The sequence below is a fragment of the Podarcis raffonei genome, chromosome 15 (genome assembly GCF_027172205.1).
Source record: "Podarcis raffonei isolate rPodRaf1 chromosome 15, rPodRaf1.pri, whole genome shotgun sequence".
Taxonomy (NCBI): domain Eukaryota; kingdom Metazoa; phylum Chordata; class Lepidosauria; order Squamata; family Lacertidae; genus Podarcis; species Podarcis raffonei.
In genome coordinates, this window is record NC_070616.1 from 1064996 (window position 1) to 1075707 (window position 10712).

At 56.6% G+C, this 10712-nt stretch overlaps 1 protein-coding gene across 3 annotated transcripts in view; it reads left to right on the forward strand.

Annotated features, from left to right (window-relative positions):
• Positions 1–10712, forward strand: part of MYO1C (myosin IC) — a 36021-nt gene extending 25309 nt beyond the window's left edge. For all 3 annotated transcript variants that reach the window (XM_053367698.1, XM_053367700.1, XM_053367699.1), the window contains exons 9-32: positions 457–528; positions 712–831; positions 1056–1141; positions 1439–1544; positions 1911–1991; positions 2780–2871; positions 3086–3180; positions 3339–3385; positions 3509–3589; positions 3697–3802; positions 4142–4259; positions 4534–4647; positions 4733–4809; positions 4932–5000; positions 5825–5909; positions 6060–6219; positions 7183–7266; positions 7399–7492; positions 7584–7639; positions 7837–7972; positions 8359–8429; positions 8612–8709; positions 9310–9409; positions 9756–10712. In XM_053367698.1, coding sequence (XP_053223673.1) covers positions 457–528; positions 712–831; positions 1056–1141; positions 1439–1544; positions 1911–1991; positions 2780–2871; positions 3086–3180; positions 3339–3385; positions 3509–3589; positions 3697–3802; positions 4142–4259; positions 4534–4647; positions 4733–4809; positions 4932–5000; positions 5825–5909; positions 6060–6219; positions 7183–7266; positions 7399–7492; positions 7584–7639; positions 7837–7972; positions 8359–8429; positions 8612–8709; positions 9310–9409; positions 9756–9782 — 2175 coding nt within the window. In that variant the 3' untranslated portion in view covers positions 9783–10712. The remainder of the gene's footprint in view (positions 1–456; positions 529–711; positions 832–1055; positions 1142–1438; positions 1545–1910; positions 1992–2779; positions 2872–3085; positions 3181–3338; positions 3386–3508; positions 3590–3696; positions 3803–4141; positions 4260–4533; positions 4648–4732; positions 4810–4931; positions 5001–5824; positions 5910–6059; positions 6220–7182; positions 7267–7398; positions 7493–7583; positions 7640–7836; positions 7973–8358; positions 8430–8611; positions 8710–9309; positions 9410–9755) is intronic.

A 10712-nucleotide genomic window follows, 5' to 3' on the forward strand; every position in this document is an offset into this window, starting at 1 on the left:
TATTCTAGAAGGGATCAAAGAAAGGAATGAATCTGAAAGATGGCCAAGTAACATTGGGGGAATCAATGTCCAGTGAATACGAAGGCAGGCCACAGTTTTATTCCTGCAGCTCTTGGAGTCAGAAGACGGAATGCCAGAGGAAATGACTTTGGAGTACTTGAAAAGTGTGAATAAGGCCTTCAGTATATTTTGGGGGTGAGGATTAGTCACAGCTGCTGGACTTCCATTCTCCTCTAAAGTGAGGAGAATTAATGACACCCTTTCTCTGATGCTAAGCAGGGCTGGGGCAGGTGGCACCTTCTCTTCTCTCCCGGCCGCACTGCCCCCATCACTCCTCCCCCAGTTTGGGTCTCTGCCTTCCTGCTCCTCTCAGGGCTGAGAAGGAGCCTCTGCCGTGTGCAGAGGCTGCTCTGGCGGTGGCTCTTCAGCCGTGGCTCTCCTTTTTCTGCCTTGCAGCTCCTGGGGGTTGAAGGGTCTTTGCTTCGAGAGGCTCTGACCCACAAGAAGATCATCGCCAAGGGGGAAGAGGTAAGAGGGTTGGCCGGCTGACTGCCGCGGGGGGGGGGGGAGGCGGCCAGGCCAACCCAGGGGCGTTTCCTGGTGATGGTCACTGTGGCCATATCCATGGGAGGTGGTTCGGGTACCTGCTTGCCCTCCCCCCCCCCGAGTCCGCTGGCCGGAGAGAGGCTGACGGCAGCTCCTTCCTTGCAGCTGGTCAGCCCCCTCAACCTGGAGCAGGCGGCTTACGCACGGGACGCCCTCGCCAAGGCCATCTACGGGCGCACCTTCTCCTGGCTCGTGGGCAAGATCAACAAGTCCCTCGCCTACAAGGTCAGCAGGCTGCTCTCCCCATGATGGCCGCTGGGTCCTGGGCGGGACCCTCCGTGGAGGAGGCCTTGCTTCGGAAAAGGGGCCCACAACGAGCAGGCCTCCTCCTGCAAGGGTGGCTTTGCTGGGACAGGAGCAAAGTCCCCGTTTTCCAGGCAGGCAGGGCAGGGGGCAAGGGGAGGGTGCCGTTCCCAGAGGGGCTCTCACTCCCCTGTGCCTTTTGGCAGGAGACGGAGCGCCTGGGCTGGAGAAGCAGCGCCTCCGTCCTGGGGCTGCTCGACATCTACGGCTTCGAGGTTTTCCAGCACAACAGGTGGGTTTTCCTGGCTCCTGCCCAGGTGGAGGAAGAGGAGGGGCTGCCTGTCTTCCAAGGGGCCGCCTGGCACAGGGCTGGCCCCAGGCTGCTCTCCTCCAGGGTTTGTCTCTGACCTTGTGCTGTGCCACTGAAACTCGGCATCCCGGTTGCTGCAGGCCAGCATGGCCATGAGAAGACCCAGCACCAGCAGGGAGGTGGGTCTCGCTCTGCCCCCCATGACTGTGCTTGGAGGGGGAGGGGGGTCAGAGTCTCTGCTGGGGCCAAGAGCTCTTTTCTGCCTTCCCTCCTTTGCAGCTTTGAGCAGTTTTGCATCAATTACTGCAATGAAAAGTTGCAGCAGCTCTTCATCGAGCTCACGCTGAAGTCGGAGCAGGAGGAATACGAGGCTGAGGGAATTGCGGTAAGAGCAGGCAGTGGTGATCGGGGGGGGGGGGCTCCTCTGCTCTCCCAGTGAGGGAGGGGCTGCCATTTACACCTGAGGAGGCTGACTTACTTAGTCCAGCTCTGCTGAGCCCTTGCCCTTTGGATTACTGGCCATGTTTCTGTTGAATGAGAGGTGCCTAAGAACGTGCAGCCATCACTTCTCCTTTGAAGGGCAAGGAGTTGAGGCCTTAGTGCCTGACTCTTGGCAGTGAGGGGCTTCCCCTTGGGCCCCCTAAGGCCAAAGGGGGAGCCCAGCCGGCTGGTGCCTCCAGCTGCTCCCCCGTGCGCCTCTCCTCCTGAGCGGGGCCTATTTCCCTCAGACTCTCTCGCTTCCTTTTTGCAGTGGGAACCTGTCCAGTACTTCAACAACAAGATCATCTGTGACTTAGTGGAAGAGAAATTCAAAGGCATCATTTCAGTCTTGGTAAGTCCTCAAGGACATTTTGAAGAAAAGGGTGTGAGAAGATTGTGGGCAGAGGGCCTTCTCGGTAGTGGCTCCCTCCCTGTGGAACACCCTCCCTTCAGATGTTAAGGAAACAAACAACTATCTGACTTTTAGAAGACATCTGAGGGCAGCTTTGCACAGGGAAGTTTTTAACATTTGATGTTTTAGTATGTTTTTATATATGCTGTGAGCCTCCCAGGGTGGCTGGGGAAACCTAGCCAGATGGTTGCGGTATAAATAAAAGTATTATTATTATTATTATTATTATTATTATTATTATTGTTGTTGTTGTTGTTGTTGTTGTTGTTGCTGCTGTTGCTGTTGCTGTTGCTGTTGCTGTTGCTGTTGCTGTTGTTGGTGGGGGGGTGGAATAGCATTTCTGTCCCGTCCTTCCCCAAAGGTCCCAGGGCTGCAAAAAGGCAAGATTTTAATCGGTGGAAACAATTTGCGGTCAAAGGAATAGGCAAGGTTCTGAAAACATACATTGTCTGTCTGCAGCTTCACAAGAGAGGCACCTCTGTTGGGTGGGAGGGAGCCCCCCAGCACAGGAAATGCCCTCCTGGGCCCCCACCCCCCCTGCTCTGCTCCCTCCTTTGGGCCCATTAGCCAAGTTGGTCAGCGGGCAGCCTCCTGGGGACACCTGCAAGCCCCCGCCCGATCCTCTGGAGGCTTCCATCTGCTCTGAAAGGCTCCAATGATGGTCTTGGGGGAGGAGGAGGGTGGTGTTGCCTGCTAGACCCCCAAGTCCTTCCATTTCCTCCCTGCAGGATGAGGAGTGCCTGCGGCCTGGAGACGCCACCGACACGACCTTCCTGGTGAAACTGGAGGAGACAATAAAGAACCACCCCCACTTCCTCACGTGAGTCACCTTGGGGGCAGAGGAGCCTCTCCATCTTCAGCCCAGGACTGGAGGCTCCACTTTGGTCTCGGCACCTTCTTTGAGAACAGAAGCAGCCAATCTGCTCCTGCTACAGGGACCCAATCCCCTCCAGCCCAGCCTGGGACCCTGAGCCATTGGTTCTGGCTCCCTCCCTCCCATCTTCTGCCCATTTATGGGGTTTCCCTCTCCACAGACACAAGCTGGCAGACGCCAAGACCCGGAAGTCCTTGGGCCGAGAGGAGTTCCGCCTGCAGCACTACGCAGGGGACGTCACCTACAACGTGGCAGGTAGATGGCGGTTGTCTCCAGGCAGCAGTGCTGGGCAGCGGGGGGCGTCTGTGCCTGTGCCCCCCTTCCCATACAGACGCTGTTTCAGGAGCAAACCCTCTCTTCAGCTCCACCTGGCAGGGTCTTCTATGCTACTGGTTTTGTGCTTCCTTCCCCAGGTTTCCTGGACAAGAACAACGACCTCCTTTTCAGGAACCTCAAAGAGGTGAGTCCCGGCTGGAAGTGGGCCTGTGCCCTGGGCAGGAAGGTGCCTGTCCGTGCAAAGGGCTCCTGGGGCTAAGCCAGGCCCACTTTGCCCCGGTGTGACTCCCTCTCGCTGCCCCCGCAGGCCATGTGCAACTCGGAGAACCCCATTGTCAACCAGTGCTTTGACCGGGCGGAGCTGACGGACAAGAAGAGGCCAGAGACAGTAAGAGCCCAAAGAGGGTGGGAGGGTGGTGGGTGGTGGCTCTGCTGCAAGGCCAGGTGGCTGTGATCCTTCCCTCTGCTCCATTCCTCTCTTCTCCTCCCTTGCAGGCAGTGACACAGTTCAAGAACAGCCTTGCGAAGCTCATGGAAATCCTCATGTCTAAGGACCCTTCCTACATCCGCTGCATCAAGCCCAACGACGCCAAGCAGGCGGGTGGGTCTGAGCCTCTGTCCCTGCTTCCTTCCCAGAGGGCGGGGAGTGCTGGTGCGGGGGTCCTGGGGGGATTCTGAGCCTTGGCTGGATTCCCCTCTTTCCAGGTTTCTCATCCCTGACGTTTCTCAAAAACGCCCAACTTACAAGCTCTGGCTGCCGCCTAGGCCTCCTCTGATGCTGCCTGGCTTGCACTGCCCTGTTCTTGAGGGGGGGGGAACACTGTCTGCTGTGGAAGAATAGATCCATAGGCACCAAGAGGGCAAGCCAGGCGCTGGGCAGGGCGTTGGCCTGGCTGCCCTTTTTTACTTGTCACTCTCCTTCCTTCTGATCATTTTCTAGGCCGTTTTGATGAAGTTTTGATCCGGCATCAGGTGAAGTACTTGGGCCTGATGGAGAACCTGAGAGTGCGTCGGGCTGGCTTTGCTTATCGGCGTAAATACGAAGTCTTCCTCCAGAGGTGGGTGTGCGTGCAAACCCTGTGCAGGAACATTACAGCGCGGGAATGGATTTGGAGGCAGCAGGTGGCTCCTGGGGGCGAAATGAAGAGGGGTTGCTCTGCCTGCAATGTTGCGCCAAGGGAGGGGGGTTGCTGCTGCTTGCTGTGCTGTGGCAGCTCCAGCCCCCTCGGAGGAGAAGGGGAGCAGGATCCTCATACAGCTTCTGGGGGCTTTGGGGCTCTGCCTGGTGCTCCCTTGGTCATGTGACCAGGCTACCATCCCTTCCATGGCCAGGTACAAGTCTCTGTGCCCCGAAACGTGGCCCACCTGGGACGGGAGGCCCCACGACGGCGTGGCTGTGCTTGTGAAACACCTTGGCTACAAGCAGGAGGAGTTCAAGATGGGCAGGTAGGCGGCTGAGTCTTGGGGTGCTGCCCCAGGTGGGGGTGGGGGATAAACGTTCTCTCTCTCTTATGGATAATTTCCTTTCCAGGACAAAAATATTTATTCGTTTCCCCAAGACTCTCTTTGCGACAGAAGACAGCCTGGAGATCCGGAAGCAGAGTCTGGGTGAGTGTGCCCATCAGGGAGTCTGGGGGTCAAGGAAGGTGGGCGCTGGGCCCCAGCAACCTTTGAGGCCACCAGGGGGGGCATCTCTGTGCTCAATGTGCCTCTTCCCTCCCTGGCTTCAGCCACAAAGCTCCAGGCAGGCTGGAGAGGCTACTACCGGCGGAAGAAGTTTCGGCAGATGAAGCAGTCAGGTAAGAAGCGGCGGCGGCTCTTTGCTTCTCCTCCAGGGACAGACCCTCCCTTCCCATCCATCGCAGGAGCAGTCCTGCTCAAGGTGGCACCAGTTCAGCAGCGGGGCTGGCGCTCCAAGCAGCCCCTGAGGCCAGCAGGGGGGTGGGCAGGGCAAGGGCCTCCCTCCCAGGGGCGTTTCTGGGCCCTGTGCTCTGCTTGCTCCAGCAGCCATTTGCAGGTGGGGCAGGTGGCGGGGGCTGCTTCTGCGCCTTTCCTCAGGGCAGCTCCTGCCACGAGAGGCAGGCAGGCAGCTGCCAGGGAGGGACAGGGTGGCACACCCACTGCTTTGCTGCCCATGCCTGGCCTGTGTTGAAGAGTCCATGCCCAGCCCATTGGCTTCTGCATCTGGAACGGCCAGGGAGCGGGGATTCATCTCATTCACCTCAGGGTGCCTTGGAGCAGACCTCCCTTGCGGGTCCAGAAAAGGCCGGCCAGCAACATTTCAGGAGGGAAGGTTGGGAATCACCAAATGCCCAGAGAACGAGAGAGAGAGTGTGTTGGGTAGCCCCTTGCATCTCTGGCAAGGGCCCCCCTGGCCACCTCCTAAGGCAGCCTCTTCTCCCACTGAAGAGCCCTTGCCCTTAGGGAGTTTGTCTGCCCTCCCTTTGGCCAGAGCCAGCCAAGCCCTTGCAGGTGGTGCCCTCTGGAGCAGGGGAGAAGGAGTGGCCGCCTCTGTGCCAGGCTCCCAGGCCGCCCTTCTCCAGGCTCCTTCCACCATTCCTGCCCCCTCACCAGCACTGCCCTGGGCCCCTGACCCCTGTCTCCCCCTCTTTGCTCCCTCCAGCCATCACTATCCAGTCCTGGTGGCGAGGGACCCTGGGGCGGCGCAAGGCAGCCAAGAAGAAGCGGGCCGTGGAGACCGTCCGGCGGTGCGTCTGGGCTCCCTCTTCCCTTCCCTGGGCGGGGGGGGGCGGGTGCACCCTGCCCCTTGCAGGGTTTGTGAGGGGAGGTGGGGGCTGTTGGGGGGGGTTAGTGCCACTCTGCTCTCCTAAGAGGCCTTTCCCTGGGTCTCCCTGCAGGTTCATCAAGGGGTTTATTTACCGGAATTATGCTCGCTGCCCCGAGAACGAATACTTCCTTGACTACATCCGCTATTCCTTCCTGATGAACTTGAAGCGGAACCTGCCCCGGAACGTTCTGGACAAGTCCTGGCCGGTGCCTCCGCCCTCCCTGAGAGAGGTAGCTCCAGGGGCAGCGCAGTGGGGTGGGGTGGGTGAGAGCCCTGCCTCGCCCAAGGAGCTCCTCCTGCTGCTGCTGTCCCAGGCCTGGATCCAAGCAGGGGCCTGCGTGTCCCACGTCCTGAAGCTTCGGCCTTGGTCCATCAGCAGTTGTGGGTGACAGCAGAAGAGTGTCTAGGCCACCGTCTCCTGGCTGAATGAGATGCTCTGCTTTTGAATGAACGAACCCGGATCATTGTGATAGTGCTTCCCTCTCCTTGCAGTCCGTAGAGATTTTCAAATATTAAGCAGTTTATAAATGTCGTGTTGTTGTTGTTGTTGTTAATGTTCCAAAGGGAGTCAGCAAAACAGACTCTGCAACCCAGTCTGGGAATTGTGGGACATTTGGCAGGGAGAGAAGAGGGAAGATTCTTGACGCCTTTGACCTGGTGCCAGACATCGCCCCTCCCTCCTCTCTCTCCCTCCCTCAGATGTGATGTACAAGGAGCTGGAGGCCCCACAAGCTGCCCCACAAGTGCCAGGCCCATCTCCTCAAGAGGTGGAGGCCTGCTTTCATTCCCAAAGTGTTATTCAGGCAGGCAAAAGCATGAAGCGGGGAGAAAGCTCCTGCTCTGACCTCAGAATATCTAGCTCAGGAGGAGGAGGAAGAGATGGTCCTCTTGGCAGGGAGCTTTTGTCGAAGGAAACCTTTAAGTTTGACGTTGTGCCATTGCCACCACCTCCCATTCAGGCCGCACGGCTGCCCTGAACCCTGTGCAAATGTCCAGAGAGGGCCCTCCCCGCTTGGGGCCAGTTAAATCTGTGAGCTGGTGTCTGCGTGGGTGCTGAGAGCTTAAAGCTGCCCAAATGCTCCTCCTTCCTCGTATGGTGTGCTGAGGAGCAGCCCAGGGGTGTCTTTGCCCTGCTGCTGCCCCTTGTGGTCTCCCTTTCCATCTGGCAGCTGCCTTTGCTCCTTGTCCTTCAGGCATCTCAGCTGCTGAGAGACCTCTGCATGCAGAACATGGTGTGGAGCTACTGCAAGAGAATCAGCCCCGAGTGGAAGCTGCAGGTGGGTAGCGCTGGGGCTGCCTCCTTCCCTGCCTGTCCCACCCCAAGGAGAAGGGCTCTCTGGGAGCAGCTTCCCAGTGGCTCCTCCCTTCCCTGGGGAGCGCTGTGACTCCTCCGCCTGTCTCTTCTGCAGCTGGAGCAGAAAGTGGTGGCCAGCGAGATCTTCAAGGGGAAGAAGGACAACTATCCTCAGAGCGTCCCTCGCCTCTTCCTTAACACCCGCCTTGGTGAGTGGGGCTTCTCAGGCTGGCCAGGGGTGGGGCTGCCCTCTCCAGCTAGCTTCTTCCAACTGCCCCCCTTCATTTCTTTTTGCGGCAGGTAGCGAAGAGATTAATGCCAAAATCCTTCAAGTGCTGGGAAATGAGACGCTCAAGGTAAGCGAGCCACGGAGGCTCTTTGGCCGCGGCTCAGGGGCTCAGAAGGAAGGGTGCAAGGAGGCCGAGCCGGCCCAGAAGGGCTGGCCGGGATGGAAGTTGCCACTATTCCCCCCCCCCCCCCGGTAGCCTCTTGTCTGGAGGCTGCTTCAGGCACTGTGGAAATTTGCTGTTGGGATTCTCGCTGCTCCTTTCAGTATGCAGTTCCCGTGACCAAGTACGACCGCAAAGGCTACAAGGCCAGAGCCCGGCAGCTGCTGCTCACCCAGAATGCAATTCTGCTGGTTGAAGAGGCCAAGGTCAAGCAGCGGATTGACTACGGCAACCTGTCAGGTGCGGAGATGGCGACCAACAAGCGCTTGGCTGGCCTGGGGGGGGGGAGCTGCTTTTGGAGCAAGCGTTGCCTGGTCCCCGTTGTCGGGAGCTGTTGCTTCTGACACATGCATGCGGCCGACTCAGAGAAATTGGTTGTCCTCTGAGATTTTAGATGCACTTTCCAGAACGTGGCTGGCTGCTGGCATTGTGGGGCCTGTTTGTGGGCCTCTCTCCCCTGCCCAGGTCCCTGACGGAGCTTCCTAGCTTGGAGCTCTGTAGGTGGCAAGAGGGGCCTCTTCTGCCCAGAGGGCTGGAGCTGCCAGTGTTGCCACAGAAGAGAAAGGTGGCCGTGCCTGGAGTGAGCCCACTTTGCCAAGCAAAATGGCCCTTTCTTGTCTCAACAGGAATCTCCGTCAGCAGCTTGAGTGACAGCCTCTTCGTTCTCCACGTGGTCCGGGAGGATAACAAGCAGAAGGTAGCTTCTCTGCTCTATTAGCTGTGGATTTGGGAGGGGAGGAAATTTGGGCGAGGGACCAGGCACATGCTGGATTGGGGGTTTGGTGGCGCAGTCCAGTGATGAGCAGCCAGATTCCCAATAGATTTGTACCTTGTGGGAATTCGAAAATCTCTCTGAAAGACATTTGGTTTGTTTTCCAGGGAGACGTGGTGCTACAGAGTGATTTTGTGATTGAGACTCTGACCAAAATTGCAATCTGTGCCAACAAAGTAAACAGTGTGAATATCAACCAGGGCAGGTGAGCTTGCCATACTTTTATTTTAAAATGTGTGCCTGTCTGATGTGGTTCATAGGAGCTACCGCCCTCCTGCTTCTCTTAAGAGCAAAGGCCTCCAGGCCTGCTCCTGCTTTATCAAGGGAAGGGGCAGTCTATAGATCAAGCGGCTTTGCCAGAAGAATGTCCTGTGTATTTTGCGCTGCTGTGGAAAGCCAGGGCCACATCAGGCCACTGGGAAATGCAGACAAAAAACCCCAATATCAAATCCCAGCTCTTCTCCAAGCTCACAAGAGGCCAGTCTCTCAGCCTCAGATTGTTCCTCTGCAGACAGCCGTGGCCTGAATTAAAGGGATGTTAAAGGAATGTACGAGAAGCATGTTGAAGATTGGGTCACGGTACTTAAGAGACAGTACTAGTGACAAGCCTTGTTTGTTGGTTTTTTATTTTAATCCTGCCTTTTATTGTCAAATTATACCCATTTCCATCTATTAATCCCACGCCTGGGTATGTGGCGACATGGATTTGACGTGGCTGACCTAGGTCCCAAGTTCCGCTTTTGTGCTTTGAGCCAAGATGCCCCAGTAGAGCTGCCCCAACTCTTCTCCTTCCCTTTCTCTACAGCATAAAGTTCACTGTTGGGCAAGGCAAAGAGGGCATCATTGATTTCACATCGGGATCCGAACTGCTGGTCTCCAAAGCCAAGAACGGCCATCTTGCGGTTGTAAGTAGCATTGGGCTGGCCAAGCTGGGAGTGGCTCCCCCCTCCTGCCCACCCACCAGGGGTCACTCCATGCGGCTCCTAAGCCACTCTCTGTGAGGTGCTATGATGGCAGCTCTCCCTCTCCCCTGTGACCCTGCAGGTGCCATAGGCTGGGCACAAAAGCCTTTATGCAGCTGTTCATGCTGCATCAGGAGCCTCTCATCCCTCTTGGCAAATCCCTGCCTCAGTTCCTGCTCAGTGCTGACCAGGCTCCTTGCCAGCTCACCTTGTTCAGTTCTGAGCAGGAATAGCTGCTTTGGGCTAGCCGTTGCTCTCCTTCCACAGCTGACCTTTGTCTTCTTCTCAGGTGGCTCCTCGTCTGAATTCTCGATGACAAAAGCTGCCCTTCCGCAAGGGACCTCTTCGTCGGACGACATTCTGTAATCCTGGCTGGACACTTTCCCTGCCAACCTTTTTGGGGGTGGGGGCTGCTTTGCAGACCTTCTTTCTAGCTACCAAAGACCTGCAGATCCAAAGAATTCTCCTCTAATTATGTCCTTTGGTTTCCATCGTACCAGGCAGGAACCTTTTGTCACAGCAGTGGTGGCTGCTCTGTCCCCTGGGCATCGAACGGCTGTGTGCCACATCAAGGCCAGACCCAGAACAGCAGCAGCAGCAGGGAGAGAACCTGTAGAGCTGCCGGCCAACTAAACGAAATGCCAAATTTTATACTAAAAATATTTTATGAAGATGTTTTCTCCTAGATTTTTTGATGCTTTGTATGAAAATGTAAAAGCCATAATACATGTGTGCAATTCTGTTAGTACGCCCTAGCTCATTGTATGGGATGTTTGCACTTTGAAAACTATTTTCTTATTTTTAATTGGAAGAGCTGTGATAGCAATCTATAATTAATGCCCGTCTGCCTTGCCCTGACCTTCTCATTCCCTCAGTTCAGTCTTGTGGCATCTTGCACCAAAAACCTGGGGGGCTGCTTTTGCTGCAGGAGGGGACTAGCATGCTTGCACCGCTATCCATTTGTGCTGGGAGGGGCTTCTGGTCCTTCGTGGCTATTTGCCTGGAATAGCCGTCTGCCCCAGGCCATACTGCAGCCAGCTTAGTTGGGACAGTTGGCAATGATGGCTTCCTTCCCCCACATGCTACCTCTGGGGTTTCTCCCCCTGCAAGTTACTGCCCTCCCCGCTATGAACTTTCATCCCATCTACCCCCAGCCTTTGCAGGGTATTTTATCATGAAGTGACAAGCATGGAAACAGAACCAGAGCTTTTTAAATGCCTTTTCAAATAAAGTGCAGTTTTAAGAA